Source organism: Xenopus laevis, chromosome 1S, assembly GCF_017654675.1.
Source record: "Xenopus laevis strain J_2021 chromosome 1S, Xenopus_laevis_v10.1, whole genome shotgun sequence".
Taxonomy (NCBI): Eukaryota; Metazoa; Chordata; class Amphibia; order Anura; family Pipidae; genus Xenopus; species Xenopus laevis.
Genome location: NC_054372.1, coordinates 170,754,507 through 170,766,325, shown reverse-complemented (window position 1 = coordinate 170,766,325; position 11,819 = coordinate 170,754,507). Strand labels below are relative to the sequence as shown.

The following is an 11,819-nucleotide window of genomic DNA, read 5'->3' as shown; positions in this document are numbered from 1 at the left end:
AGGTATGGGGGCACCACGATTACCCTGGGCTGGTGGGGACTTTGATTAAAACGTTAGAAGTGAAACATTTCCATGCAAGTTCAGTATTTTGGCAAATGCCAGAGGGGCTACTATTTATCAAGCCTGTTGGGGGGGGGGGCTGTCTGAGCCTTTGTGGATTAAAACGCCAGCACCTACTTTGAATCTCAGCCCGTACCTGTTACTTTTTGCAAGGTTTGGTGCAAGCCCGGACTGGCAATCTGTGGGTTCTGGCAAATGCCAGAGGGGCTGCTGTATGGTTCCATAGAAAGTTACCATATAGTGGGCTGTTAGGGGGCTATTTGGGCCTCTGTGTACTGGGAATGGCAGGTCCTATTTTGACTCCCAGTCCAGGCCTGGTTTGGTGATCCTAAAATATTTTGCTCTTAGTATTTCTGGTTAGCTGTGCCGGTGTAACCAGAAACAGACTTGTGCTAGAGCTCAGTGTTGTGACTCTCAGGCTAACTATGTCACGATTTGAATATAAATGGACTTACTTTCTTACAACCTCCTCTAGCCCCGCCCCCAAGCCAATATAAGCAAATTGCTGGAAATTGGGCGCCAATATCTCGCTGACATGACTGGTACAGCATGGAGGGAAGCTGAGGGGTGAGTAAGGGCGAAAATTTGACGGATAAGTTAATTCAGTTTGAGGGCCTCATTCACACCATTATGTTATGCTTATACAGCGCTCATGTCTCGCTCGGGGACACGTCTCTGTGGTGGTGCTGGGAGCTCGACGTTTAGAAAGCTGTTTCTGCAGACTCCTGAGACAGAGCCCTCCGCTTGCTTAAGTCCTAGTGTTTCCCCTCCCCTGTATGGATCTATTTACTGCTGCTGTGCAGTTACTGTAACTGGTGGGATATCACACTGGTACTAGTAGCCAGTCAGCCATAGTACTGCGCGCTGTTCAGTGTAGTCTCACGATGGCTGGCTTCTATTGGCTTCCCTGGATATGGGGGGCGTGGCTAAATGTTAGTGGCGCGCAATCTGTAAATCCTGCGGAATTTTCGCCAAATCCAGCTGACATGGGACCGGATACACGGCGTCTCGTTGTTTCCGCGGTGGCAGTGCTTGTTTCAGGTGAGTTTTTGCTCTTTCGTGTGACGAATGAAAGCTGAGGGCTAAGGCAACTTCTCTTAACTTCACACGGACTAACTTTAGGGGCCGTCTCAGGTGATTGTTGGAGCCGCGCTCCTCCGGGAACCATAGACTGTGCAGTAATTGCCCCTGGTTGGTGAGCTGTGGGCCGTTCCACCGGTAGCAACATTCATGGGCGATGTGAGAGAGTTCAGGGCGAAGGAACATTCTATGTGGGGGAGGGGGTGCTGTCACTTCCTGGGAGCGGGGCTGTCACCTCCAGTGCTGCTGCCTGATTTGTTTAGCAGATTTCTGTGGAAGTTTTCAGGTTGTAACCAGGGTTGCCAATGGTTTACATTTCAAAAGCAGCCAAAGACTAGTAATAAAGTAGCCAAAAGCCATTTTAAAAGTAGCCCCCTCCGTACACTGAAAAATCTTAATAAAATGAAGTTAAAACAATGAGGGGATCAAATCAATGAAATGTCTGGAATTTACCAAGGTGCCAGAAAAATATCTTAAGAGGGTCACATCCAGCCCACAGGGCCTCTTGTGGATAGGGTTGCCACCTGGCCGGTATTTTAGCCGCCTGGCCAGTAAAGACGATGGCTGATCCCAGTATTATTAATAGGGGAAAAAAGATAAATATATAGGAAGGCAGGTATATATTTTTTTTTTTTCCCTTAAAAAAAATACGACAACTCTTCTTGTCAGATATATGGTGTTTTGGGGGGGGTCCATTCGCATATTGTAATTTAATGATCACTTTTAGTTCTTCTGACTGGAAGGGAAAAAGAAGCATAATTTACTTTACAGTGCTACGCAATATGTTGGCGCTATATAAATACATTTTGATAATAATAATTTGCACCCATTTTATTCTGTAGCGCCAAATTTTATATATAGCTCCAAGTCTGTATACCGTCCGTCTTCTCATTGTGTAACGTTTGCTGCCGTCTCTCTTTTACCCTAAACCACTGGCAAGCATGGGTACACCAGCCTGTCTGCAACTGACCGTGTCAAAAACAAAACCATCAGTGTTTCAGAGGCGCAAGCAGACCACTGAAAGCCCAGGCTGTGCATTCTGTCTAGTGATGCAGGATAAGAACTCGCCATCCATAGTCTTATTAGGTGCACGTCCCAGGCAGCCACCTGCAGCTGAAATTCAGGAACACTTCTCTAATAGACGGCACCAGACCAATGGAAATTTTCTTAAAAAGCCTTTATTCAAACTTGAGGAAAGGCTAATGTAAGTCTAAACCGTTGCTATTTTCCCCTTCAAATAAAGGCTTTTTAAGAAAATTTCCATTGGTCTGGTGCCGTCTATTTGAGAAGTTACATAGTTACATAGTTAAATTGGGTTGAAAAAGGACAAAGTCCATCAAAAGTTCAACCTCTCCAAATAAAAACCCATCATCCATACATACACCCATCCCTATTTTTAAGTAAATTCTATATACCCATATCTATACTAACTATAGAGCTGTGCTGTCTAGTGACGCACCTATTGATGCCTGGGCAAAACGCAGTCACGCCATGTGCCACCACTGTACTGCTAACTTCATCGTGGCAAACATTTCAGTCTTATTTTTATATATGTATTTTGGTTTTTATTTCTTGAAAAATGTGCAAAAAAAAACCCCCTTCATTTATACATCTGTGGAAGCATTTGTATATGTAAAATATCTCCTTCTCCAACATAAGTTCAGGTTCCCCCCCATCTATATCACTGGTGCAGATATAGAATTGTTTTGCCATGATGATGAGCAGACTGTTCATTCACTGGGACAATCGTAGAAGCTGTACAACCCTGTGTTACATACACACATAGTAACTATGCAGATTATTCGCTCCAAAAAGCTTCCCAACAGGTAGAATTTTGCACAGTGAAAACATTTCTGTGAGCACAACTGAATCTTATACATTGCCTTGCTGGAATGGGTTGTAGAAAAAAAACAAAGGCTGGCCATAGACTCAAGGATTCGTACGATTTTCGGACCGTGTGTGGAGAGTAACGACATTTTTCATCCCATGAAGATCAGTCAATCGGCCAGGCCAGGTTTAAAGATTTCTGTCAGCTGCCAATAATATCTCTGCGTGTATTGCCGATCATATGATTTTCAGTGGGAGACTGTCACCAGCTTTTGTCGGACATAACTTTCGTACGATTGCTGTCAGGGGCAGAGCATCCGCTGATCTGTTCTTTTGCTACTTTATTTGATCTGAATGGTTAGTGGCAGGTCGGGAGATGGGGAAGTCCGAGGAGTCGAATGGATCGGATCTTTGTATCTATGGCCAGCTTTAGTCTTTTTTTTTTTTTTTTTTTTTTCCATTTCTGCTTTCTAAACAGATCTTGTGTTTACTCTTTTAGGGTTTTTCAGCATGCCCGTTGCATCTGGTCCGATTGGTGAGTATATATTTCACTAAAAAAAATGGTGGGAACAATATAAATTGTTTTTGCATGTTCTGGGTGTAGTCCCATAATCTACCCATTCTACAATCCTATTATTGAAGTTTTGTCGCCTGAGCCTTTTTCTACTCAAAGGGCAAACGACCCTTAGCCTGTTTTAATTGAAAACTACATTGTAGCTTTTAGATAAAGGCCCATAGACAGTCAAAAAAATTGCAAAGCCTCTTAAGGTGCCCAGCTGCTTTCACCTGTGGCTACAGCTGGAAGGGTGCATGTTAGAGGCAACACTTGCTATGGAAATTGCCATTCTAACACTTTTCCCTCCTCTATTGCAGATTATTCACAATGCAGAGATTTCAACAACAGCCTTACAATATCTGTAGGACAAAATGTTACATTGCCAAAACTATTGTCCTCTGATCTGTTTAAACTAGAAAGACTATGGCCGTTGGAAGGTTTGATCTGTGAACTTGTCAATGGAAATATGAAACAAAATTACTTAAAATGTGTCTATGGAAACTTGACTATAATTCTAATCAACATGCAAATCAGTGACTCTGGGGTATACCTTTTTAAGAATGGTTTCGGCCCTGGTATCTGCTTAAACATCTCTGTTACTGGTAAGTGATATAACATTCTTGAATGGGGATGAAAAGGCATTGCGTTAAAGCAACAGTAACACCAAAAAAAGTGTTTTAAAGGAAAGACTATATAATCTACTGTTACCCTGCACTTGCAAAACTGGTGTGTGTTTGCTATAGAAACACTATTATAGTTTATATAAACAAGCTGCTGTGTAGCCATAGAGGCAGCTGGAGAAGGGGGAAACCGCACAGGATACACCTTAAATAAGATACGCTCTGTAGTATACAATGGTATTCTTCAGAGATTTTCTGTTATCTATTGTGTATCCTGTGTTCGAATGGCTACACAGCAGCTTCTTTATAGAAACTATAGTGAGTTTCTTGAACCGTTTTACCAGTGTAGCACAACAGTACATTATATTTTCATTACTTTAGGACACTTTAATTTTTTTGGTGTTTACGTTTTTAGTGATTCTGATATAATCTCTTAAAATAAACTAGTTTGATCATCAATCTTTTCAAAGATAAGTGTGTCAGTAGCCCTGGTCACCCAAAGATCTGATACTAGGAAACCTAGTCGGCGCAAACCCTCCTCCCCCCTGGCCTATCCGTCCCGCTGGGCAAATGCCCCTAACTTGTTACTTACCCTTCTGCGCAGGTCCAGTCCAGGGAGTTCACCGACGACATCTTCTTCCACGCGATCTTCTTCCTGCTGTGAACGGCGTTTTGGCGCATGCACAGTAGGATCTTTTCGCCGGTACGTATCTACTGCGCATGCGCCAAAAGTCACGCGCATGCGCAGTAGATCGTACCGGCGAAATGATCCTACTGCGCATGCACCAAAACGCCGTTCACAGCAGGAAGAAGATCGCGTGGAAGAAGATGTCGTCGGTGAACTCCCTGGACTGGACCTGCGCAGAAGGGTAAGTAACAAGTTAGGGGCATTTGCCCAGCGGGACGGGTAGGCCAGGGGGGGAGGAGGGAGGGTGGGCAACACACGGGAGGGAGATGGGGGGGGTTTGCGCCGATTAGGTTTCCTTCCCCTTTAAATGAAAAGTGGACACTATGCATTTGAGTAAGAGGCAACTGGATGCAATTTGACGTTATGCTTCGTTAAAGTATATTCCAAAATATTCTTTATATACATATGCACCAACATATTCTGCATTGCTATCATTTTACAGTGTAACATAATGGGATTGTGAAGCCCATAGGTCCAGTTAGAGGAAGTACAGAATATTGCTGAATACTACATACAGCCTTAGGCTTCTAGTTAAAGGGGTAGTTGACGTTAAGTTTTAGAATGTTTAATTTTTTGATTAGATCTTCATGTTTTTTTTTTTATAAAAAATGTTTATTATGCTTTTTTTTTTTAGATTTTTTTATTCCTCTTCTGACATTTTTGAGCTTTCAAATGAGGACCACTGACCCTGACTTTCTAAAATCTGTTGCTCTGTGCGAGGCTTCAATTTTAGAGTTTGCTAATTTTTATTACTAATTATGTTGAGGCCACTCTCATTGATCCTCAATGCAATTCAAGGCGTCTGGATGCTAGGTAAATTGGACCACAGCAACAACATAACTGTTGTAGCTTTTTGTGCATCAGCTCTCATTTAAAAAATAAAGACCCAGTTGCAATTCTCAGAATATCACTGTCTACATCAGTGATCCCCAACCAGTAGCTCGTGAGCAACATGCTCCCAGTGGCCTCAAAGCAGGAGCTTATTTTCGAATTCCAGGCTTGGAGGCAAGTTTTGGTTGCACTGCCAAACTGAGCCTCAATGTAGATTGACAATTCACATGGGGGCTACCAAATGGCCAATCAAAGCAATTATTTGGCACCCCAAGAACATTTTTCATGCTTGTGTTGCTCCCCAACTCCTTTTTCTTCTGAATGTTGCTCACAGGTTCAAAATGATGGGTATCTCTAGTCTACATCATACTAAGTTTAAGGTGAACTGCCCCATTCATCCATGGCAGTGGTTGTCAGACTTCTAGTTCAATCCCCCTTTAGAGGGCCAAATTTTAGTCAGGCCCCAGTAATGGGATCTTTTATCTGGGTACATTCAGAAAGCTCATTCTTGATCTGCCTTCAAGTCTACTTTAAAGGGATATTGTCATGGGAATTTTTTTTTTTTTTCCAAAATAAATCGGTTAATAGTGCTGCTCCAGAATTCTGCACTGAAATCCATTTCTCAAAAGAGCAAACAGATTTTTTTTTATATTCAGTTTTGAAATCTGACAAGGGTCTAGACATATTGTCAATTTCCCAGCTGCCTCAAGTTATGTGACTTGTGCTCTGATAAACTTCAATCACTCTTTGCTGCTGTACTGAAAGTTAGAGTGATATCACGCCCCCCCTTTTCCCCCCAGCAGCCAAACAAAAGAACAATGGGAAGGTAACCAGATAACGGCTCCCTAACACAAAATAACAGCTGCCTGGTAGATCTAAGAACAACACTCAATAGTAAAATAGTCTCCACATCTTAGCTGGTCTCAAGTAAAGTACAGAATAGCTTCTCTGGAAACGTATCTAGAAAGCTCAGAGGTACAAGAAGGCAGTCTCCCACAAAGTCCAGTAATTGTAATTTGAGTCTTGTACTTGATGGCACCTAAACTGCATGAATCTATATTAGTGCAAAACAATCCTATTGGGGGTTTATTTAAAGGGACACGGTCATGGGAAAACATGTCGTTTTTGTTGTTTTTCTTTTTTCAAAATGCATCAGTTAAAGGGCATGTATAGTCTAAAATAGAATAAGGCTAGAAATGCTGTATTTTGTATACTAAATATAAACATGAACTTTCTGCATCACAAGCCTAATCAAACAAATAATTTATGCTTTCAAAGTCAGCTACAGGGGGTCACCATCTTGTAACTTTGTTAAACATCTTTGCAAGACTAAGACTGTGCACATGCTCAGTGTGGTCTGGGCTGTTTAGGGATCATCATAAACAAAGCTGCTTGAGTTCTGCATGGCTGGGAAGTAAGGCGGGGGCTCCCCCTGCTGTTCATAAGTATGATTGTTTCCCTGCTCAGCAGTTAGGGACTGTCTGACAATTCCTATCCACAGCAGTAAATGAAGGGAGAATTTCACTGCATAGTCAGGTTTCTTATAAAAATGGTACACATTTTTTAATTAAAGTATATTGGAGATAGTAGTTTTTTTTTTTTTTTTCATTAAAGAAAGTTAAAAATGGGATTTTATTTTTTTGCATTTACATGCCCTTTAATAGTGTTGCTCCAGCATAATTTTTTTTTATATATATATTCAATTTTGAAATCTGACATGGGGCTAGACATATTGTCATTTCCCAGCTGCCCCCAGTCATGTAACTTTTGCTCTGATAAACTTTAGTCACTCTTTACAGCTGTACTGCAAGTTGGAGTGATATCAACCTCCTCCCTCCCCCCCCCCAGCAGCCAAACAAAAGAACAATGGGAAGGTAACCAGATAGCAGCTCCCTAAGACAAGATAACAGTTCCTTGGTAGATCTAAAAACAACACCCAATAGTAAAAGCCAAGTCCCACTGAGACTGATTCAGTTACATTAAGTAGGAGAAATAACAGCCTGCCAGAAAGTAGTTCCATCCTACAGTGCAGGCACAAGTCACATGACTGGGGCAGCTGGGAAACTGACATGTCTAGCCCCATGTCAGATTTAAAAATTCAATATAAAAAAAATCTGTTTGCTCTTTTGAGAAATGGATTTTAGTGCAGAAGTCTACTGGTGCATTTTAATGTTTAAACACTTTTTAGACCATTTAATCAATGGTGATCCAAGTTACAGAAGGACCAGTTATCTGTAAATCCACAGGTTCTATGCATTTATGATCTTCTACCTATATTCAGAATAATATAGAGTTTTCCTATAGAGGCCTGTTATCTTAGAGAAAAAAATAGATTGAGATATGGGGGAAACTGCATGATTTGACCCTAAGCTAGGATTTAAAAGGAACAGTAACCAAAAAAAATTCTGCATTGAAATTTCTTCAAGAGTAAATTTTTTTTTTTTTTTTTTTTGAAATCTGACATGGGGTAACACACAGGAGTAGGAGAAACGGCCTGCCAGAAAGCCGTTTTATAGTGCAGCACTGGCTCTTTCTAAAAGCAAATGACCAGGCAAAATTACCAGAGATGGCTGCCTACACACCAAAATTGCAACAAAAAACATATACTTGTTGTGTAAGGACATTTTACATAGTAGAGCATTATTTGCATCGTAAACAGGGTCCTTAAGAAATAAAACTAAAGGAATTCAGATTTTTATGGTGTAAAGTGTTTTTAAAGTAATGAAAATACAATGTACTGTTGCCCCGCACTAGTAAAACTGCTTGTTTGCTTCAGGAACTCTCTAATACAGTTTATATAAACAAGCTGTTGTGTAGCCATGGGGGCAGCCATTTGAAGCTGAAAAATAAGTCACAGGTTAAATAACGGATAAAACACCATTGTATTGGACATGGCTGGTTTGTTATGTGCTATATAACCTGTGCCTTTTCTCCTTTTTTTTTTTTTTTTTTTTTTTTTGCAGCTTGAATGGCTGCTTCCAGGTCTACACAGCAGCTTTTTTTATATAAACTATAGTAGTCTTTCTGAAACACACACAGCTTTTACCTGCGCATGCTAACAGTATATGTTTCGTTGTTACTGCACCTCTTGTCATATAATTGGGATTCAGAGTGTTTCCAATACATTAGAATGTGCCATATCGGGAAGTTCAGCTGACTTTTCTGTCTGTCTTTAACTAGGTGATTCATTCAGAACTACATCTTCCACACCTCAAGACATTTCTAAGAAATCTCCTTCTACTCATTCCCCAAGTGAGTCCTTAATCTGAGAATTGTTCTAATGTAAAGTACAGTTTAGTAGGCATAGGCCCACTGGCATGTTATCCTCTTAGCTAATATTACTGCTAGCAAATCACACTTCAACAATGGTTTCCCAGTTTGGATTCCTTTGGTATAATGTAGTTCCACAAAGTAGTGTCTCAAAAGAATTTCCAGAAGCCAAAAATCATGGTGCTGCTCCAGTGTAAGTTTGACCGTGAGGTCCATGTTGTTGATGCTCCCAATGTGGTGTTAACACTTTTTTTTTTTTTTAATGCGTGTTTAAAGCAAGAATTGCCATGAGAATGTTTTCCAAAATTGTTTTAATGACGAACATAAGCAATTTTGTTGCCATTTCATGTTTTAACTTTTTTTTTTTTTTATATATATAGGATCTCGTATTTACACTGTCATTACCATCTTGGTCAGTCTCTGTGGAATTACAGCTTTGATCCTCTATTTGTGTAAGATTTTTTTTTTTTTTTTTCTTAAACCTACGCACTACTTTTAACTTTAAGCTAAATTTTTCTGTTCTTAATTTTAAGTTAAAGTATGTCCACAGGCAGCAGTGTATCTTGGATAAAGGGGTTCACAGTGTTAGATTTTTGGGTTTCCCTAGAGTACCTGACAGTGAACTATGGCCTTCCCCCCCCCCCCCCCCCAAAAAAAAAATCTTATCTGCAAAGTCAGTGTAACGATTTCTGTAACAGTTGTGTTTCTTTCTTTCTTTCTTTCTTTCTTTCTTTCTTTTTTTCTTTCTTTCAACAGCCCCCACCAGCCCAATAAGTAGTGTGTCTATGGCATCTCCCAGTAGCCCCTCTGGCATTTGCCAGAACCCAGCAGATTGCTACACCAGGCCTGGTGGGAAGTTCACTATCTTGGTTACCAATTGCCCCTATATAGATGGCTTTTAAATTATTTTGACCTTTGCAATAAGTTCTTTCTTTTGTTTGATTCTCGTGTAGACTGTTAAAGGAAGCAAAGAGAAGATTCCAATGGCATCAACCAGACTTATTGTGTCCTTGCACAAAATGCTTCAAACCTTGGCAACAACGGGTGTTAACAGCAAGAGTTTGTGTTTATCATGCAGTGACTGATGCAACGTTTTTAAGTGTGTGTATATATACTGTATATAATATAATAAACTTGTAAATTTGTAATTTGTATTTGGCTGTTTTAGCTGTACCTGACTGGCTCAGGGGACAGAAGATCAATCAAGGGGGAGGCAGGAGTTTACATCGGTGTGAGAAGAAGCCGCTGCACTAGTTATAGCTGCCTTTGCAAGTGATCATAATGCAGTACAACGGAATAGCAAAAAGAAAATAGGATTACAGTGGGAAACGGTGAAGATGAGAGAAGATTCAAAACTGAATGTAGGCATTCACTCTTACAATCTATAATAGACATACAGAAGGCTTTATTTGCAGAAGGTGAATTGGCAGCCAACAAAATCTGTTTATTGGACACAAAACCACTGGTGTCCATATTCAGCATCTTATCTTTGTATGTAATGCAAAGTGAAGCCTTCTGAAATCAGAAGGTATTTACTTGTCTCATGCCATACACACAGCACTGCCTAAATACCAAAAAATGAGTTTTAATTCTCCCATAAGGCATCATGGGCGGAGACATACAAATCACTCCTTTATGTATCTGTGACCAACGATACATCCAGAACCGTATATCAAAACTTGCAGACAGGCTGTTTCCATCTTGTTAGGTCTCATCAATTGGGTGAAATAGTTGCAAGTTGAAATAATTTCAGACAATTTATTAAAAATGTAAAACTGCTAAATTTAACCGATCCTTTTTTTTGCCTTTTAACAGGTTGTGTACTTTTTAAGTTAACCTTTAGTATGTTATAGAATGCCCAATTCTAAGCAGCTTTTCAATTGGTCTGCATTATTTATTCTTTATAGTTTTTATATAGTTATTTGCAGGAGCCGGACTCTTCAGCTTACAAATGGGGGTCACTGACCCAATCTAGAAAATACATGCTCTTTAGGCTACACATTTATTGTTATTGCTCCTTTTAATTAATATATCTTTCTATTTAGGCCTATATCTTACTCAAATCAATGCATGTTTGCTAGGGGAATTTGGACCCTACCAACCAGATTGCTGAAATTGCAAACTGGAGAGCTGCTGAATAACACCTGAAAAATGAAAACCAACTGCAAATTGTCTTGGAATATAACTCCCTACATCATACTAAAAGTTACCTCAAAGATAAACAACCCCATTAATAGGAATTCTGTTGGGTTGTGTTGTACACTCAAATGAAATGCTGATACAGTTCTCAAAATAAATTATAGGAAATTTTGCAAGTGTAAGTGCACAAAACAACTATTTTTAGTTAGAAACATTATTAAAAGCAAGAAGATCTGTTCACATTCACTCCCAAACCCTTAAAGGCTGAACTCCATGAGCGCTTTTGTAGGCTGGTGTCGGATTGACAAAATGCACCCTACAAGTCTCATGTTGAATCGTGGGTTAAAATATAATGGGACGGAAACAAATCGGATGCATAAACTAAATGTAAAATTTTCTATCCGACACTTCACAGCTGTCGGAGGTGAATGCTGCATCTTCAGCAGCCAAGATAAAAATGGATGGTGTTGGAAAGACTTTTTTTTTTTTTCTCATTTAAATATATTGACTGTCGAATATAAACATGAACAAACAAAAGACTCAACCGACTTATCTGATCCAACTTTACAGTATAGTCTAGGGGCATCAGATTTTTTAGCAGCCTACAAAAGCTTGTGGTGTTGAGCAGCATTGCATGGCTTGAGCTGATAAAATCTGATCAAAATATCCCATCCAGTTCTACCCTAAGGGCTCTTACTCACGAGCGTTTTTACCTGCGCTCCGTTTTTCTGCGTTCAGCCGCAGGGGA

General features: G+C 40.1%; 1 protein-coding gene across 2 annotated transcripts; it reads left to right on the top strand.

Annotated features, from left to right (window-relative positions):
- Positions 1-654: 654 nt before the first annotated feature.
- On the top strand, positions 655-10,080 carry LOC108707252. Of its 2 annotated transcripts, none has more exons than XR_005965102.1 (6): positions 655-1,101; positions 3,467-3,502; positions 3,841-4,125; positions 5,466-5,644; positions 8,843-8,914; positions 9,313-9,365. XR_005965102.1 is itself a non-coding variant. In XM_018244411.2 (6 exons), exons 1-6 carry the CDS (start codon positions 945-947, stop codon positions 9,891-9,893), a joined length of 630 nt encoding a protein of 209 aa, XP_018099900.1. In that variant the 5' UTR covers positions 680-944; the 3' UTR covers positions 9,894-10,080. The 2 variants fall into 2 exon arrangements, 1 of the variants encoding a protein (XP_018099900.1); XM_018244411.2 differs by lacking the exon at positions 5,466-5,644 and adding an exon at positions 9,886-10,080 and having other exon boundaries at positions 680-1,101; positions 9,313-9,384.
- Positions 10,081-11,819: the final 1,739 nt, after the last annotated feature.

Excerpts from the sequence above, each read along its gene's own strand:
- LOC108707252 (XM_018244411.2), top strand. The coding sequence starts at position 945 with ATGGCTGGCTTCTATTGGCTTCCCTGGATATGGGGGGCGTGGCTAAAT. Across the intron at positions 3,503-3,840 it reads CGTTGCATCTGGTCCGATTG|ATTATTCACAATGCAGAGAT; the intron begins GTGAGTATATAT and ends CCTCTATTGCAG. Across the intron at positions 4,126-8,842 it reads CTTAAACATCTCTGTTACTG|GTGATTCATTCAGAACTACA; the intron begins GTAAGTGATATA and ends GTCTTTAACTAG.